General features: G+C 41.2%; 2 protein-coding genes across 8 annotated transcripts; one reads left to right on the top strand and one right to left on the bottom strand.

The window, feature by feature from the left end:
• The first annotated feature begins 265 nt into the window (after window positions 1–265).
• eef2kmt (eukaryotic elongation factor 2 lysine methyltransferase) lies at window positions 266–18,954 on the top strand. 6 transcript variants are annotated; one of them, XR_006957361.1, is made up of 10 exons: window positions 266–508; window positions 597–659; window positions 750–830; window positions 1,049–1,150; window positions 1,239–1,372; window positions 1,495–1,739; window positions 2,790–2,939; window positions 12,514–12,588; window positions 12,708–12,789; window positions 12,924–13,129. XR_006957361.1 is itself a non-coding variant. In XM_047037670.1 (8 exons), exons 1-8 carry the CDS (start codon window positions 374–376, stop codon window positions 18,937–18,939), a joined length of 921 nt encoding a protein of 306 aa, XP_046893626.1. In that variant the 5' UTR covers window positions 266–373; the 3' UTR covers window positions 18,940–18,954. The 6 variants fall into 6 exon arrangements, 3 of the variants coding, with proteins under 3 accessions (XP_046893626.1, XP_046893623.1, XP_046893624.1); XR_006957359.1 differs by having other exon boundaries at window positions 12,514–12,789; XR_006957360.1 differs by having other exon boundaries at window positions 12,514–12,789; window positions 12,921–13,129.
• On the bottom strand, window positions 4,332–8,984 carry alg1 (ALG1 chitobiosyldiphosphodolichol beta-mannosyltransferase). Of its 2 annotated transcripts, XM_047037662.1 has the most exons (13): window positions 8,668–8,982; window positions 8,482–8,559; window positions 8,282–8,385; window positions 8,008–8,156; window positions 7,828–7,917; window positions 7,528–7,638; window positions 6,762–6,883; window positions 6,318–6,356; window positions 6,085–6,144; window positions 5,696–5,806; window positions 5,330–5,444; window positions 4,994–5,069; window positions 4,332–4,758 (listed from the first exon to the last, which is right to left on the bottom strand). In XM_047037662.1, the coding sequence occupies exons 1-13, from the start codon at window positions 8,957–8,959 to the stop codon at window positions 4,624–4,626; spliced, it is 1,482 nt and encodes a 493-aa protein (XP_046893618.1). In that variant the 5' UTR covers window positions 8,960–8,982; the 3' UTR covers window positions 4,332–4,623. The 2 variants fall into 2 exon arrangements, with proteins under 2 accessions (XP_046893618.1, XP_046893619.1); XM_047037663.1 differs by lacking the exon at window positions 6,085–6,144 and having other exon boundaries at window positions 8,668–8,984.
• Window positions 18,955–19,473: the final 519 nt, after the last annotated feature.

Here is a 19,473-nt window from a genome sequence, read left to right as displayed (position 1 = left end):
TACTTATACGAATATTGATAATGATAACATAATATCAAATAAAAACTGAACACATGTCGGCTATTTCAAAGCAAAGGTTTTGAATGGTTAATTGTTAAATAATTTTTGGCTGACAGTTGTGGGAGATCGACACATAAGATTACATAAATGGGGTTGCTTATAACTTAATGATTTTTTATATTTATACCTGTCGATATGAATTTTTCTTTCGGAACTACATTGACCATCAGCCTCGGCCTACCACGTTATTCCTACCTACGCACGCTAAATCGGTAAAACGGAAGTAAAAACGAAGAGCCGTCCAAAAAGGTCTGACACTTTTTACGTGAAACGCTTTTGGCCTACTATTGCTGTTTATCTTACTTTATTTGAAATGAATGATATGCACCATTCAAAAGATTACTTTGAAAATGACTGTAAAGTTGTTGCAAGGAACAGGACAGATCTATTACAAGCCTTTAAATTGTCGTTTTTTGCCATGAGCCGTTTTCCTACTTTCCCTTGGAACGTGAGTAACACGAAATCACTGTTGCGGAATTCCACTTCCAATTTAGTCTACATGTCATATATATATATATATTTTTTTTTATTAACAGCTCCTTCAAACCGAACTTAAGAAGGACAAATCATCCGAGTTGATTTCAGATATTTTAAAGCAGGTAGCCTATGCCTAAATGCCTATTTATTCATTATTTCTGAAGAATTCTACTTCTAACACTGGACACCTGTCATAAATCTCTGTCTCATAGACATGCCTTCATTCGCTGTGTATCAAACACCCACCATCAGTCAAATACAGAAGACTATTCCTTACCGAACTGATCAAAAGGGTAGGTATCCAAAATGTTCAAACCCGGCAAGTATATTTAAGTCGTGTTACATCATGTTCAGTGTTATTGGTACATTATTGGACATAGTTATATGGCTTACGTAATCAGTTTAAAAATGGGATCTGATCTGCATTTTCGAAAGGAATCCCATTAGTGAATAACTGCATTGCTCTACTGTAGATGTATACCGTACTAAACCACCTTCCACTGTTCTAAAGCATGAAGCTACTGAGTCAGAACGTTTGGATGAGCTCTACGACGCCTTGGGTGAAGTCCTTGGTGCTGAGGAGAGATCTGAGTGCTTCAAAAGCTATTTACTGGTACAATTAACCTTCCGGTCATTCAAAGAAATTAATCCCCATCATGGGAATACAAGCCAGACAGACTCACTTATCTTTATCTTACCAGCCATGTGGTGAAGCTCTAAGCCTGTTAGAGAGTGTGGCGGTGATCTCAGAAGGCACCACTGGGCTGGTCACGTGGGAGGCTGCCCTCTACCTGGCAGAGTGGGCACTGGACAACCCCCACATCTTTATGGGCAGGTAATGGTGTTTGTGCCTCTGTGTGAATGAACATTTTCCATGTGTTCACATGGAGGCAGAAAGATGTGTATTCATGGCCCATACATTTGTTGGTTTGTTAACCATTAATTCCCTCTGTCTAGGACTATCCTTGAACTTGGCAGTGGAGTGGGGTTGACAGGAATTGCAGTGTGTCGCTCCTGTAGGCCCTTCAGATATGTGTTCAGTGACTGTCACAGCAGTGTACTGCACAAACTGCAGGAAAATGTTCAGCTAAATGGACTGTCTAAGCAAAATCCTCCCAGAGTTTCCGTGGAAGAATTGGACTGGGCGGCAGTGACAACGGAGCAGCTGAGGGAGATAGGTGCCAACACTGTCATTGCTACAGGTAATTAATCCAAACTAATAGGATTTAATGTGGGTTGAGAACTTGTGACAATTTTACTCAAAGTATTATCCTGTAAACAAAATGGCATACGTCATACAATTAAAGATTGAAGCCTAATCTGGAAATCACAGGTTTATTCAGTAGTACATTATTACAATTGCCTAGTGATAGGCCATACCTACTGTACAGTTTCATGTTATATATATATATATTTATATTAGTGCTGTCAGTTTAACGCGTTATTAACGGCGTTAACGCAAACCCAAATTAACGGCGTCAATTTTTTTATTGCGTGATTAACGCTCTTTTTGGCCTAGCAAACTTTGTAGTTTTTTTCACATGCTGTTGCAACAATTACCGACGTTAGAAAGACTACAACACCACACCGGATCTAGCTAGACCGGAAATAAAACAACAGGCACGCCACACACACACTTGTTTGGCTTGCGAGCCGGCTAAAGAGTAGTAGCAGAGCCCGTTTACGACTATTAGACATTCTCTGGTAGTAGGCTAACGTTACGTTTTGAGCGGATGTCGAGCGCGAGACACCGAAATGTATGCCAATAAGATTCTGAATGGAAAGTTTACTTTTAAAAAGTTGCCAAATGGTTCCATTGACAAGACCAAAGTGATCTGTGTGTTTTGTCGTTGTAAACTGATCATCGCAGCACGTCCAGTCTGAAATACCACTTGATGGCCAAGCACACAGCTGATGCGATTCATGCGAATTCTCCACTCCCTCGTCAAAGCCAGGCGATTGCAATGTTGTTTTCAATAAAAAAATATTTGCACAAAGCAATCCAAACCACTTTTCCATGTTGATAAGAGCTTTAAAATTGAAAAAAGAATGGGACAAAAAGAAATCAAGGGACATTTAGAATAGATAAAAATGTGCGATTAATTGATTAATCGCGAGTTAACTATGACATTAATGCGATTAAATATTTGAATCGTTTGACAGCACTAATTTATATGTATATTAAATTTACAATCCAAAAATGTACAACCCAATTCTGTTTCTTTCTATATCTACTACACACTGTGGAACAGATGTGGTTTACGACCCTGATATCATTTCTTGCCTGGTGAAGCTCCTTACCAAGGTCTTGAGGTGCATGTCCCCTGGTAGCCCTCCAGAGGTCATCATCTCCTCAACCATCAGAAACCCAGACACATACAAGTGCTTCATGGATAAACTTGGTAAGCTGATATGTTCTCATTTATTTTGTTTTTTCAACTGACCCTATGCTGACCTATCTGAATTTATAGGTTTTAGAAAAAAAACATCAGATTAACATACACATTACATTGATAATAAACAAATTATAGTTCTGTCCCCAATAGCGCATCAATACAATAATGCAAGGAATCTCTGTGTGTCTGTGGTTTTATAGAGGGGTTTTAGGGCAGCGAGTGTCCGATGATTATCTCGAGAACTGTGCAAAGTTGTAATTTTGCAACTGAGCTACACTAAGCGCTTGAGCCACTAATCTCACTCGACACTGTGTAAAGTTGAAATGCTGTGTATTTCTCTGATGAGTGGTTTGTGAAAGTGGACTCTGCGAGAGTGCGGACACGACCAGGTTATCTGTGCTGACTGCTGGCATAACACTGAATCATCTTCTTTCAAAGCGTTTTCTTTATGGATGAAATGCTGGCTAGCTAAGTAACCGAAAGACAATATGTTAAAATATTATTAAATATAGCTCAAATTTAATATATTTCAGTATAGCTGGAAGGTTATTAACTACAACAGGCTTGAAATTGCCACCATTTTGATTGCATATGCTCCCGAAATCAGAAAGGCAGCTAAATCCCTCAGAGCGTCATGGACGTCCATAGGGACGTCCGTCGCTAGGGGGAGCATAGACGGCGAATTTGAGCGGAGACAAATGCAAAACACAAGGCGATGCAAAGTGACAGTGGCAGTTTTATTTACGTAAAGTGAGGCCCTCAACATCCCTGCTGTCGGCCGTCCGTCCATGCAAAAAAGGGACCTGCGTGAAGTTGGCCCCTCTTCCAACGCAAAACGTCTCAATTGTTTGTGTTCCGTTTGTGCCGTAAACATTTTCGTTTGTGCTGCTATCATTTTTTAGATATTAAAGAATGTTTTATAGGTCATCCTGAGGGTTAGCCTGCTCTGGACTAGGTTAGTTTTGCAGCATAAGTTGCCATAGTAACTGAGCTTGAACTAATGGGACTGGCTTTGGAACTGGCTTTTTGGAACCTAATCAACTGGAAATTAGTCAGACTGACAAATCTGGCTCGCTTCATGGAACAGTCCTCAGGAATCTGTGTGTCTCACCAACATCACCGACTGCATTACAGGCACTATGCACTGGTCCAGCTGCCAAACCTTTTTTTTCTCCATGTAGAATCTGCTGGAATCCAACATGAGGTCATCAGAGGACCTGTGACCCCTGTTTTTCAATACAACCGACTCTCCACCATTGAGTTGATTAAACTGTACACATGACAAATCTACTGCCTTTTAAAACTGTATGATAAGTTTTATTTACATAAAGTGTACATTGTGAAAAGTAATTATTATGTGTCATTTTCAGGAGATATTTGTTGGAGAGTGGTTAGCAAGCAATACAAAAACCCAAACTACATGCTTGTGTGGTTTCATTTGAAAGCTGATACCATGACAAAAAGTAATCTTATAACATGTATTTGATACCAACAAAATGCCAGGTTTACAAAAGTTCCATCTTGTTAAGTGATCCTGAACATTTGTCATGGTCACTCGGAAGTCATGGGTTGTATATTTCCAACCTCTAACCCATCTGACACCTACAACCAAAACATCTAGACATGTGCTTGCTCAACCACTTTTGGTCCTTCTAAAATCACTCCACCATTGATCAAACAGTCCACAGTGCTACCAGGGTGCTGTGAGCAAGGGGAGGACGTTCTTGTCCCAGTTTTCATCCCAACGAGTCCCTCCGCTGGCCCGCAAGTTCTTCCTGAAAAAGCCCAGCCTGCTCTTGGTACCGGGGAAGTCTGACAACAGAGACTAACAAGGACACATAGGTTTATGTTGTTGAGGTTTACAAGAAAAAACAAGGAAACATTATATTGATGAGATTTACAGGAAAGGTCAAGGACACAGATTTATGTTAGTGAACTTTATAGGAGATTTTCTAGTGCCTATAGTGAGGTTAGGAGCAGTGAACTGTAAGAACTGTTCACTGTTCTATCCTCAGTTGGTACTATGACAGAATTCAATGTAGCTTATTTGAATATCTTACCTTGAGCTGTTGGGCAAGTTCCCAGGAGTTTTTGAAGATCAGGCCGTTCTCTTCATGCTTTACCAGCTCGTGTAAACTAAAGGTTGGAGATGAAAAGATTGGCACTGCAATTACACACATGGATTATCTTACAATTAAATTGTAATGACAATTTCCATTCATTCAGTGAATTCCATTCACTATCAGGAAACTACACAAAGGGCCTGCAAGCATACACAGGGAACACCCAACTAATAATAAGATAATAGGGTATCACAATATTCAACACTATGTTGTGGGAATGTGGGAATATGAAGCTTACGTTTGAGCAAGTGCCTCTTACTATTAGCGACTTACCAGCTGAAGTGGATGGCACAGACAGGCAGGCAGCAGCCAAACATGTCCACTACTTTCATGGGCAAATCCAGACCGCTGGAGGACTTGTGGAGACACACACCTAGGTCAGCAGAGCCTGAGGAGAGAGGTAGACCCCATCACTGCTACGTAACTATGGGAAGGAGGTAATACACACTGCAGGGTTCCCATGGGTCCCATGGGCCCAATTTTCTAGAATCATTTTAAGAAAGGGATTTCATGATGTCATTAGAGTGGGAACCTTGGCATTGACGCACATAACTGCACTTAAATGGATGAACAACACAATTTACTAAATTACATAGCACTCAATACAGAAACTTTCCGGGAAAAGGTCAACATACGTACCCAGCAACACAGGGTAGTCCTCTGCATCAAGCCAAGGGGTGCAGATCTTCACGTGTTCAAACTCCAGAGCGTCTATCAGCTTCCTGTAGTAGTCCTTCTGGGGACCCTTACCTTGAATCAGAGGATTGGAACCATATTTAATACTGTAAGTGTCAGGTTATATACTCAAGACTTGTGTAACATTTGTTCTATAGGAACTATGATGTTTAAAACTGAATTTGTTCTCTATGAACTGTTGAGTTGTATACTAGAGTTTCACAGTAGGAGGTTTATTAACTGATGTAACTTAGATATCATTCATATATGTAACAGTCTGTACACTTCTGCTAGGTCGCTAGCAATTGCAGTGCTGTTTTGCTAAGTGGTGAGATTATTTAGGATCCAGTTACCTGTAATGACACAGACCAAAGTTGGCAGAGTCTCTCCTCTTTTTATAAATCCTTCATATTCTTTAATGCCGAGAGAAGGTATAGAAGTTTAACGTCAGCATTATCCAGACATTGTCCATATTTCAACTGTTTAGGTGAACAGGAAGTACAAGCTCAATGGAGAGTTGGTAAAATGGTCTTAATTGAATCAAATTAAAGGTACAACAATAAAGAGCAAAATATCTGTGCCTTACCCTCAAGTGCCTTCAAAAGAATGGAGAAATCTTCATCCTCTGTAAAAACAGATAGGACATTTCAGATATTTGAACAGCTCTTAAGCCAACACGGAGTGCAGACCATCACCCATGCATGAGTCATGAAAACAGTTGTATCACACCAAAATGATAGCAGTTCTGTCCCCCAAACATTGCTACTCCTAAAATAACATGAAATCCCTTGTACTGCAGTGCTGAAACACCCTCAGAGCTTTACTGCATCTAATGTAAGAACTTTAGAGCTATTGGTCACTCCAGAAATAAAGGACACAGGAAATACAACCATCAAATTATGCATGTGGGTTCAGAACTAAAGGTGGTTAAAAAAAGAAGAAAAAAGCAAAGGCTACTGAGTGTCCGTGTCATAAGACCACAGTCTCTTGACAGGCTTTGTAGGTTCTACCTATCTATGGGTGTACTGACCAGTCCAGCTGGTACTGCTAAGTAGCAGCACCGGTCGCCCCGGGGTCCGGGTCACGGTGCCGTCTGTGGGGTTGTGACCTGTGTAGGCTGTTCTCTCCGTCTCACACCAGACGTTCCCATCCCTTCCAGGAGACACACATCCAGTGAGTGACATCACATCCAAACCCTTGTGGAATAAATGGGATTTCCTATGTGCATCACAATCAGTACATAAGCTGCTGCCTTATCATCCTTTCATATTTTCTTATCCATTCATGCATATATGTTCCTACATTAACCTATAGTGTCCTGATGACTGTCACAGGTGTAGGATGTAGTATCCGCCTGCCTATAATAAAGAGCACCTAATGTGTCATCTTTGTTTTTCTCTATTCACTATAAACACCGTCTTCAGAGTTTCATGCCTCAGAGAGACTAGTATCGCTGTGTGTCTAAACTGGTAATTTTTACATCAAGGTGTTTGTTAAACTCTCTCTCCAATCTGCAGATTGTTTAATACTTATAAACCCAGAACTCAACTGAACAGTCACACTGTTCCTAAAGAGATAGACAAAACTGTTATTAAGGGTTAGGTTCATTAGAAAAGTATAAACGACCTAGCAAGTCTATAAATGGTGATGTTCAATTTAATTAAAATCCAGAAAAATTTTCTTCACAAAGTTTCTTCCCTCCTTAAGGACATGTTGTTGCCAAAGTGACAAGGCCCATTTTTTGTCTACAGAGATAATGCTTTTTTTCTACAGTTTGAATGGGAGAGCCCACTCACCCTGACTGGAACTGAGGGTACGTCTTGGCCAGTCTCATAAACAGCTCATGCTGGAGCTTCACTGGCGTCTCTTTGAATATTAAAGGAGGCTTGTCATACAACGTAGTTGCCCTGCATATTAGAGAGGATGATGACAATGCAGTGATGTGCTGTAGCATTCTTTTTGTTTTACCCCCAAATGTTTTACCCCCATTTTATTATTTTTGTTTTAGCCCCATTGCACTGACATGCAATGGGGCTACTTATCAACTGAAAGTTCCAGATTCTACTACAGATAGAGGGCACTTAATGAGACATTACTTGATGCCCCAATTCTTCTCCAGGTCCTTCTTCATAGCATTGGTAACACACAGGTTGTAACAGGCGAAGCGTCCAAAGAACCGCTCATACCTGAGGTCAAGAGAGCAGCAGAGGTTCAAATCAAACAAAGGAAATATTAGTTGTGTCTCGCTATGACATGGTACATTTGATTTGACTGACCACTTTGCCACCCTGACAATTGGGTGCTCCTGGCCATGGGTGAGGGCCATGATGGTGTAGCCATAGTTGTGCCAGTCGATGATGAACTTTGTGCTTCGCAGACTGCACACTAGACTGGTCACCGCTATGCTGGGTAGGCCGGGGGGGTTCTGATTCCACACATGGAAATTAGGGAATGAAAAACAATGCTTGAATGTCAGAGGCATGTTCTCTCTTTCTCTAACACACACACACAAACATATTCATACAGATACATATTTGTGTTTATCCATACCTGCATAAGAACATAAGACTGGACATCCATCTTCATAAGAACAAACAGCAGTTGCAGAGACTGCCTAATCACTTTGGTAGCATATGTCAGGATCCTTGGACCGACTGACCAAAGACGGAAACACGACCAGAGAGATAAATATTAAACTGACAAGCACAGCCCAATGTACCTATAGTAGCTCTAGTGTTTATTGAAAATACCTTGGAGACCTTTCACTTCGTCAATGGCGATAATTTGAATGTTGTCATCTCTAAGAATGTCCTGGTGTGGCTTGGTGCCTGAAATGGATGGATGGATCTTATTGTGAAACCAAGACCGTCTGCTAGTAAATATTTATATTACAATTTACTGTAATCAAGTGCATTAAATATAGATTATGGTTTTACCAAGGAATCCAACAAAAGTAACACTGTAGCCGTGTTTACTAAGTGAAATAGCATGATATTGCATGCGAGGGCTGCGTCCAATATCTCCCAATACCAAAACACATACGCGCCGTTCCGAGAGTCCATTGCCCTTCCGTAACGTTTGTATCAGCCAGAATATGAGTACCACTGTCACACTAACCAAGAGTAGTAACCATATTCCATTCGATCTAATAAAATAATATCCTGTCACCAATCCTGCAACTATCAATGAACCTGCTAGTAAAGGCATGGCTGAATCTACATCCACCATTGTTGTTGTTCTTCGTGACGTGGCAAAACAGGGAGGGATTTTCGTAATTAAAGGAACCACCAAGCCCCCACCCCTCGCCCCTCGGCTTGAAGCAACGGCCCCGGTGGATGTAGGTGGTATTGCATGTACGGTTCGGTTTCCGACTCTTCCGGTCGTTTTTATTCTATTAACTCCATTCAACATTTACAAAACTATCTCCCCCAATAATTTTTGTTTGATTCTCGAACCTGGCTCATACTACTAGCTTTTTCATAGAATAATTTTTCCCGATTTTTGCTAAGTTTGAAACCAATCCGAAATGGGTAAACTAGCAACCCATTCATTTGCTTAGTCAATGAAAGTTGTCAGCAAATGTGCTGGCGGATACTAACAGGGCACGAGCACAAAAGTTCACGTTGGCCGATAGCCGATTTACATGAGCTCTCGGAGCTAGGGAAAAAAAGAGCCACTGTTTAAAGTTAGACAGGAAGACACGGAAGTGGAAAGATGGCCGCGTCCAGTCTCGCAATCTCGCTTGCCTCACTGCGCCACTGACCACTTTTCATAGAAATGAATGGGGACACCATCTTGGAAGACAAAAGTAGCTTACTCTAGTTATATTAACTCTATGGGAACCACTCGTTAAGCTCGCCTGCTCAGGGCAATGGGCTCCCTGCACAACTTTTTCCGCTTTCTCCATAAAATTGCTCCTTAATTTCCGGTTGTGCCGCTGTGGTATTATTTTATAAAGTAGGCCTAATGGTGCTCTTTTATACAAGATGATTACATGACGTTAATCGTATTTGCAAAATGATTTGCAAGTAGGGTGACCAGACGTCCGGATTTCGTCCGGACAGTCCGGTTTTCCAGCCCTTTGTGCGAACCGCTGTTGCGTGTCCTCCTTTTCGCCCTTTTGTCCTCCTTTTAGACCCTTCCTGCCCACCGTCGCAATTTAGGCTACCACTCGCTTAGGCTTTCAGATGCTAAAAAGAAAGACCTCCTTCAAACCAGTGGCGGCTGGTCAAGAGGGCGCTAGGGCGCCGCCCTCCCTGGTTAAAAGTGTTTTAGATTTTTGTTTTTCATTTCATATATATTTTCTAAACAATAACTACTCCTTTTAAGCACGACTGTGTTAAAAATACACAATAAAGTGTTGTGTATATATATACAAAAATTCAGTTTTGGGATACATTTATTTCATGCTGGACATCTGGTGCGCTAGAAAAAGCGCCCATCGAAACGCATACCAACCTGCTGGCGATAGGTGAATTGCTGACCGTTGCTAACAAGAAACACATATTTAGCCAATCAGAGTCCTCAAAAATTATGCCTAAAGGGCGCTGGAATTAGTGCCCCAAGCAGAGTTAGAGTATAGAAGTGATTTTGCAAATGTAGGGCCTACTTAACGTTATTAAAAATGAATGACTCCGGACCGGACTTCAGACGTTCTCATTTCTCAAATTCTGTCAGATATCCTCTCCAAAAACCTTTTGAGAGGAGAACTTTAGTGGAGAAAATAAAAATAAAAGAGTTTGGCCCAACCTGACATCAAAATTACACAACAGGCGAGCGAAAAGGGTAGAGGTAAATCATACACAGAGGTTTCTCCCACGATTGGTAAACTACAACAGAAAGGCCTGGCTAGATGGATGCAGTCATGTCAATGCCTTATTTTGCTTCCCGTGCTTGCTTTTTATAACATTCGGAACAGATACAGCATGGACTGTTACAGGAGTTAAGGACATTAAACATTTATCTGAGAAAACAAAACAAGTGCACAAACGCACACATGGAGAATACAATCAAGCTAGCCATGCTAGGCAGAGACAATTGCTATTGGACGAAGGTCACCGGATTGAGGTGAGGAGAAACAACGAAGAAGTGGATAAGAACAGGAACGTTCTATCAAAGATAATTGATCGTGTTAAAGTCATTTATAAATCCTTAATATTTAGTTTTACAGTAATAATTGTGTTGTGTTTCCTAATAATACCAGGGAGAGTGGCTCAAGTGCCCAGATGTCCTTGATTTTCAATATTTCTGAACTGAGCTGAGTGTAATGATATTTATAGTCCACAAATGTGCACATTTGCCTATAGCTTTGTGCATTAATTACATAATTACTATTTCACAGAGAACTCGTATCATGCAGTTTTTGTTAAATTGTATTAGGATAGTTACCGAATTAACTGAATATTTCACAGCCCCACCCAGAATAATTTTCACCAGCCGCCACTGCTTCAAACCTACGTGGAGTTCAGAACTCCACTTTGCCATAATTGCAGCAAAGATCAATATCTTGCCTTCTGTAAGCTCTGCATTGATATAGACGTGAGTAGTAGGGGAAAAGGCCTTTAGAGCGGCATGCCTGCGCTACGCAACGGCACAAGGATAATGCTAGTTCTGCCGGGCACTCTTCCTTAACGTTAGAGATGGGCATTCCGGCTCTTTTTCGTAAGTCGGCTCATATGGCTCAGCTCACTGAAAAGAGCCGGCTCTTTTGGCTCTCGAACGGCTCTTAAAAAAATACAGTTTTTCACAATTGTTAACACACAAAGAGCAAAACTTTGGCACAATTTTCACAACCTTAACGTCATGTACTAATTTCTCAACCCAATTTATCACTACTTTACACTCCCTTATCTGCATTAGACTCTAACCTTCCTTGTTTACACACTGATGTCAATTACACATCACCTTGTTGTCAAAACACGACACACAATGTTCAGTTGTTGCACACACTTCTCAAGTAAAGTCTCAAAACATCAATCTACAACACACAACTATTTTCAAATCTCGAAACACTCAGGTCTGGTGAGCAATTTGCGATCAGGACTGCAGCATAAAAAGGGCCTTGAGCCTCTGTTTTGTTTGGTGAACAATGGATGACTTTTAGAACATATCAACAACCAGAGAAGGAGAGGGGTAAAGGCCGAAATATGCTTCTGCGTCTCCGTTTACGGATGGGCGGGAGCACGGATACGCACGTATACGGACGGATAGACTGCGTTTATGTTTTTCACGGCAACCCCGCCCCTGACGCAAGCGGTTCTTAATACTGACCAATCACAGCCAAGGGGGTCTCCGTAGCTCTCCGTAGCTCTCCATAGCTCTCCGTAGCTCTCCGAAATTACGACGGAGAGCTCGTAGAGGGCGATTCACGGAGATGAGGGCGTTCCCATGTGTCCATTTTTTGATAAACGCAGAAGCATATATCAGCCTTAAGAGTGAGAGGAGGACAAGGAAGAGGATAAGGAAGAGGACAAGGAAAAGGACAAGGAAGAGGATGACAAGGAGGAGGAGAAGGAGGAAGAGGAGAAAAAGAAGGAGGTGGAGGATAAAGAAGAAGGAGAACGGGGATCTCTAATGAGATTCGGGCCACCGTGGTAGCCCATGTGCTCAACCATGGTTTGAGCATGAGGAAGGCTGGTCCAACCAAATCTCAGCCGCTTCACAGTTGCGGCCATCATTAGAAACTTTAGAATGGAGAACAGGTATGAATTATATTTGCCTTGTGTACTGAAATATTGCATATCAATAAAATACAGTGTGCTCACTGTATTTGCATTTTGCAGGACGAAAGAGAACCACGACGTGGAGGAAGAACATGCACTTTCACAGCCGAACAGGAGACTGACATTGTGAAAATGGTTCGTGAAAACAGCACTATCACACTCCGACAGATACAAACCAGGATCCTGGGTGACCATGCCACATTCAGAAAGATCCAGACCATCAGCCTCTCTACACTGTACCGTGTTCTCTGCAGGAATGCCATGCGGATGAAACACGTGTACAGGGTCCTATTCGACCGGAACACAGACTACATCAAGGATTTACGGCAAGAGTTTGTAAGTCCCATACATTCAGCACTGACACATGCATGTATTGCACCTGTAATGTGTCTCACTCTACCCCACTGTGTTGACCCATCTGTGTCCATACTATACAGTAACTTGCATTATCATGCTGTCTGTTCCAGCAGATCCAGGAGCATGACACAGCTAATGATCTATATGAATACACATTCATTGATGAGGTTGGATTCAACCCGGTGAAGAGGAGGCGCCGGGGCAGAAATGTCAGTGGCCAGCGCACTATTGTTGAGGTCCCCGCCAAGCGTGGTGGTAACATCACTTTGTGTGCTGCAATGGGTTGAGCAGTTGACAGTACTGTACTATTTAAAAAATATAACTTTTTTTGTTGCATATGTGTGCTGTTTTATGTTTGACTATGAAAAAATTTGGCCTACACTGAGACATTTTACAAAAGTTGAAATGGCTCATTCTCCAGAGTCATTGTAATTCATATGGTGTGCTCCATTTCGAGAATTGTGTTTTCAAACACTACTGTGTGCTGTGAATGCTTGGTAATGTGCAGCAAATGCTTATTGTGTGTACTGTTATGAATGGTATGTGTGTGTCATTTGAAAATATGGCTGTGTGTACCAAATGAGAACACAAGTTCCATTTTGTAAACAGGTGAGAGATTTGATGGCAAAGAGTCATCTTGCAAAGGGAGTGTCAGGTTTAGCATTTTGCGTGTGAGGTTTTCAGTTTTGTGTGTGCAGTTTTTAGAAAGACGTTATTGTTTTGAGAAACGTGTGTTAACAATTGTGAAAAACTGTAAATGTTTTAATTATGAATTTGACTATGATAGGTGTGAAAACAATTTGAATTCAATAATTAAATTACATTTACATTTAGCAAACGCTCTTATCAAGAGCGACTTACAGTAAGTACAGGAATATTCTCCCTGAGGCTAGTAGGGTGAAGTGCCTTGCCAAAGACACAACGTAATTTTTGCACGGCCGAGAATCGAGCTGGCAACCTTCTGATTACTAGCCCGCTTCCCTAACCGCTCAGCCACCTGACTCCCTACTGACTCCCTAAATGAAATCATACTCTACCTTAACCACAATGGCCGGGTTTCCCAGATTCGTTAAAAAGCTCTTAACGCTAAGTTCAGGTGGCTGAACGGTGAGGGAATCGGGCAAGTAATCTAAAGGTTGCCAGAATGATTCCCGATTCATCGATGACGTTGTGTCCTTGGGCAAGGCACTTCACCCGAGTTGCCTCGGGGGGAATGTCCCTGTACTTACTGTAAGTCTGGATAAGAGCATCTGCTAAATTACTAAATGTAAATGTAAGATCTTCTTAAGAACGTTCTGAGAGCATTCTAGAGCGCCCTTAGAACGTTCTTAAGAATCTGTGAAACCCGGCCAATGTCTTTAAAAATGCATTGATTTTTGTTATGAAAAAGAATACTATTAAACATTTAAAATATAACTTTTTAATGTATTGAAACAACATTCAAAACAAATACAATCTGAAACTGAACAACATAATAGAACCCATATTATAAATAACTGAAAGTATTAAACCCGTCCCTATTTTTTTCTTTTCTTTATTGCCATGCTATAACCAGCACACACACACAATGATGACCATATTTTTTATTTTAGGAGAGATTTGCATTCAGAAATGCACGCTGCCTCACTTTCAAGGGGCTGATACGGTTTCTTCTCTCAGTAATTATTTGTCCTGTTTTTGAGAAGATCCTCTCAGAGGGAACGGATGTGGCCACTATGAAGTCTCCCTGTCGTGACTTCAGTAAGCCGTGGGTAGATAGAGGCCTTGTTCTTCCACCAGCTCAGAGGATCTGCAGATCTTTGGAGGAGGGGCTGCTCCAAGTAGGATCGGACCTCCATTATGGCATCTGCTGAGGGATTCCTTTGTGCTACATCCCCAGTTGCTCTCTCATCAAACAGAATCCAAACAGCAGACGTTTGTGGCACTACTGGTGGTGCTTCTGCTCCTTCTTATCGCTCCGCTTCCTGTTGTTCTGGTGTCTGAGCCAGCTGACTGCTGGGGCTGTTCCTCCCTGCTGCTGAGGTGATTCTTTGAAGGGCCTCATCAATCGCTCTGGCATCACTGAAGGCTAACTTCTTAAACCTGGGGTCAAGTGCAGCGGTTTCTTATAGCACGTGATTATATTCCATTCTATGGAACTTTCTGTCCATAGATGAACACAGGATGTCCATCAACCAGTGGCAGTTCTAGACAAATTTAACTGGGGGGGCCAAGGGGGGGCCAGTGTTTAATCAGGGGGGCACGTTAAAAACAAACAAATGATATTTAAACATTAAATACTTTAATTTAGCTTTACATTAAAATCCTACAAACGGCTCTGGCTCTCCCTCTTCTAGCTTTTCAGCTCTCTCAATACCTTGATATGTTTCTCTAACTTTTGTATTTACTGGGGAAAAAAAGGCTGCAATGTCCCTTCCTCATTTCATGATGACTACTAGAAGAAGATTTATTTATTTATTTTTTCAGTCAGCTCAGGGGGGCCACAGGGGGGGCCAGTGAACTTTTTACAGGGGCCTTGGCCCCTGTAGGCCCCCGTGTAGAACCGCCCCTGCCATCAACTCTGTCACTTGTCTTGTGGTTACATATGCTTCTCTCTGGCGGTTGGCTGTGATTCGCTGCAGACCCTTACATAGGAGTATCATTTTTGAGGCTGTCACATAGCTAAAAAGAGAGAACAGATTATATATATATATATATATATATATACAATATAATATAAAATACAGGATAACATTTTGAAATAACTGCTCACTGTACCTCTCTCCACTGATCTTCACAGTAACCTGCTCAAAGGGTTTCAAGACTCTGGTCACCTCCTCCACTACCTCCCATTCCTCTTGGCTCAGAGGGTCAACAGGTGCATTGACAATGGCAAGGGTAGACATGATGGCATTCTTCGATTCAAGAAACCTTTTCAAATCAAATCAAATCAAATCAAATTTATTTGTATAGCCCTTTTTACACGCAAGCATGTCACAGAGGGCTTCACATGCGCCCATAGAACTGCCCCTCAACCAACCTAAACCCTCAAGGAAGACAAGGAAAAACTCCCAGAAAAACTCCCACCGGGAGAAAAAATGGAAGAAACCTTGGGAGGAGCAATTCAGAGAGGGATCCCCTCCTCCAGAGACGGTTGGTAAGAGAGAGGAGCAGAACACAAGCTAAACATAGTCATACAGTGTCAATGGGTTTTGAAACACCAAAATCCATTGTTTGGCTTTATAGACGTTGGATGGGACCGGGAAACTCGCTTTTCAGCATATGAAATGTTGAATACCACCTTGTAATGCAGTCTTGTGTAGGCCTTAGCTCAGGTATTCCCATCTGGCGTTGTGTAGACTTTATTTTTTAAGCAGCTACTGTGCTCCTGTGGAAATATTCCACAGCTGCTTTCACTTTGTCCACAGTTGGCTTCAGCACCTTCAGAGCATTTCTTACAATCAGGTTGATTGTGTGGGCAAGACATGGATGATGGGTCCACTTAAAAAATGTTCACAGCTTTGGTTATGTTAGCTGCATTGTCACTAACACAGCATTCCACTTTTCCATCTACTTGCCATTCTTTTGCCACTCGCAACAGTTCCTCTGCCAAGTTCTCTGAGGTGTGTCTGTCGCTGAACTCAAAGCAGTCTAGAAGACAGCTAGACATTGAAAAATCTTCAATGAAGTGACATGTAACCGCCATATAATTAGTTGTTATCCTAGATGTCCAGCAGTCAGTGGTAAGGCAAACTGCAGTAGTTTTTTTGACTCTATCCTGCACTGAAGCCCTTGTGCTCTCATACAGTTCTGAAATAAGTGAATTTGAAATGACCTTACTGCTTGGAATTGCGTACTATTGCGTGGATTGAGACTCATTTCTAAAACCTCTGTTCTCCACCATCGAAAATGGCTGGAAATCGGTGGCAAACATTTTAGCCAATGCAATATCAATTTGGCCTTGTTTTGCTAAAGACATATATAAGACATAGATTTGTTAAGAAGCTCTTAACGCTAAGATCTTCTTAAGAATGTTCTAAGAGCGTTCAAGAGCGCCCTTAGAAGGTTCTTAAGACGCACTTAGCGTTAAGAGCTTCTTAACGAATCTGGGAAACCCGGCCATTGACTTTTGAAATTACTACTCTCCTGTAGCACAGATTGTTTAATTCGGCCAAAATTTAAACAGCTCTAATTCAATCATATTTTGACATACCAAGGTGAAATTGTTTACAGTACGTCAGAGTGATGTCTTCTTGAACCCAATTAGGTTTGAAAAACCATCAGTCAAAATTATATTTGATTTATTGACACAAGGATAATGAGGCCATGTGGACATTTACATAAATACACTCCTTTCAGCCATTTTGTATTGAATTTCGTATTCCATGTCACCCTATATACAAACATCAATTTTACACATCTGTACAACATTTCAAGTCAATTTAACCTTTTTTATAAGAGTAGATGAAATTTGAAGATTTTCCAAGTTTTCACTGTACAGGAAAATCCATCATGGCGGACCTTACGGGTCCTTGAGGCTTTTTTGTTCCCCATGAGAAATGAGGCATGTACACCAAGTTTCAGAAGAATTGGAGCAATAAGGTGGAAATGCCATCACTTTGAAAATCGGACTTTAGGGTGTGGCCTGTGGTGCCCCCTACAGTCGAAGATGTCCCATATTTGGTATGGGGGTACCCACTCGGATGTAGTATCACTGTGCCAAATTAGAAAATTAGTTACCAATAGCATGTTGACTTATTGTCTCGCAAGGAGAAGAAAGTTATAATAATAAATAAAACTGCAAGCAGTAATGGCGGATTCCTCCAAACATTGCGAACCATTGAAAAATGTATATTCTTGACAAATTGTAACTGTATAGAAAAATCCATGCTGCAGACTTACCAATGGGATACCAAATCTGACCAAATCCAAATATAGCTGCAAGCAGCAATGAGGTGGCCAAGCAGTCAAATGACCCAGAAAACATTTTAGACATTCTCAGAAGAGGGTACCAAGTACACGCAGCAAGTTTGGTGTGAATCCATCAAAGATTTGCTGAAATACGACACAACTTCCTGTTTGCTGGCTTACTGGCATTTTGATTGCCTGTATCGGGCAAACGGTTTTGAAAATCAAAAAACCATGTGATAGCTGTCGTGAGGCTTGGTCTGAAGATAATCTCTGCCAAATTTGGTGAAGATTGGACAACATGTGTAGGAGGAGTAGAGAAAAAACGTTTTTCAATGAATTCAAAATGGCGGCCGCATCAATTCGGCTATTATCAGAAATTATGAGTCACACACGGGATGTCCCAAGATATCATGAGACAAAGGAATCACTTAATAAAGGCAAAAAAATCTATAGTTATTGTTTTAAAACTAATTTTTGCTTCCTGCGGCCATGCTCAGTGATCACATGACACCAAATTGTGTGGACATCCTCAGAAGAGGGTTCCGAGTCATCATACCAAGTTTGGTGTTGACATCTCAAAGATTTGCTGAGATTCAATTTCTTTTTGGTTGCTTTGTTGCCGATTTTGATTGGCTGTACCGGACAAACGGTTTTGAAAATCAAATATAAAAGTAATGCCTGAGTGAGGGTTGCTCTGATGATGATGTGTGCAAATTCTGGTGAAGATTGGTAAAAGATTGTAGGAGGAGTAGGCTTTCAAAGGAAATAGCGGAAAATCTATATAACCGGAAATTGACGCCATGGGGTGCATTGAACTCGGCCTAGTCCAGGGAATCCAATAGTACCTCATTTGTGAAAATTGTTCATACGGTTCAAAAGTTGCGTGTGTAAACACAAGTCCAACTTTGACCCGTTGGTGGCGCTAGAGTGGTCTAATGGGAGACATGAAACTTGGAGAAAGTATAGAACGGACTGTCCTTAATGAGTCAACCTGACCTCACAGTCTATTCGTAACATAGTGTACGTCTTTTTGTGTCCCTCGATTTCGTATACTATGTTACGAAAAACCGAACCACAAGGTGGCGCTTCACCCGAAATGTCACCTAAAATGTGTGTAGCTTATAGTAAATTCAAATTCAAATTCTGGCTTCATATCCACAATAGAAATTATACAAATATGAAATATATATTACTGTACACTATTTACATATTGCTCTCTGCTTTAAAGATCAATTCTGAAGTGTTTTGCGAGCACCCGTTTATGGCATTTTAACGGGACGGATCGTCAGTATTTTCAGTATGGAATTATGCCTTGACCTTCATCAATCGCCTGTCAATCAAAATGTGACATCCTTGGTTACGGCGCTGACAAGTGACGTCCATTGTTTTAGAAGTTGGCCGTAAGTAACCAGCTAAAAGATGTTCAGATTATTTTTTATTTATTGTAAATGCAGCCTTTCAGGCCGAAAATTTGTAATTTTATGTAATAGTTAAGCAAGTAAACTCAAGGTAACCATGGGGATGCTCCAAAGTGGAGTTCTAGCTTAATTTTGTGAAAGTGCATGGTAATAAATGCTTGTTAGCCATGCAACGTTAGTAAAAAGGCTAATTAGCGGTACGCTAGCGTGGTCAGTCAGAGTATTCATGAAGGCATTCAGTTATTTCATTTAAAGTACTAATAATATCTATTTATGTCTCCCCTGTCCTTCCCCTGTGTGTGTGCACCTTCCCCTTCTTTAATTGTACGTTTTGCTCCTTCCCAATATCCTCACC

Source organism: Hypomesus transpacificus, chromosome 17, assembly GCF_021917145.1.
Source record: "Hypomesus transpacificus isolate Combined female chromosome 17, fHypTra1, whole genome shotgun sequence".
NCBI lineage: Eukaryota > Metazoa > Chordata > Actinopteri > Osmeriformes > Osmeridae > Hypomesus > Hypomesus transpacificus.
Note: the sequence above shows the minus strand (reverse complement) of the source record. Positions and strands in the feature narration are given on the sequence as shown.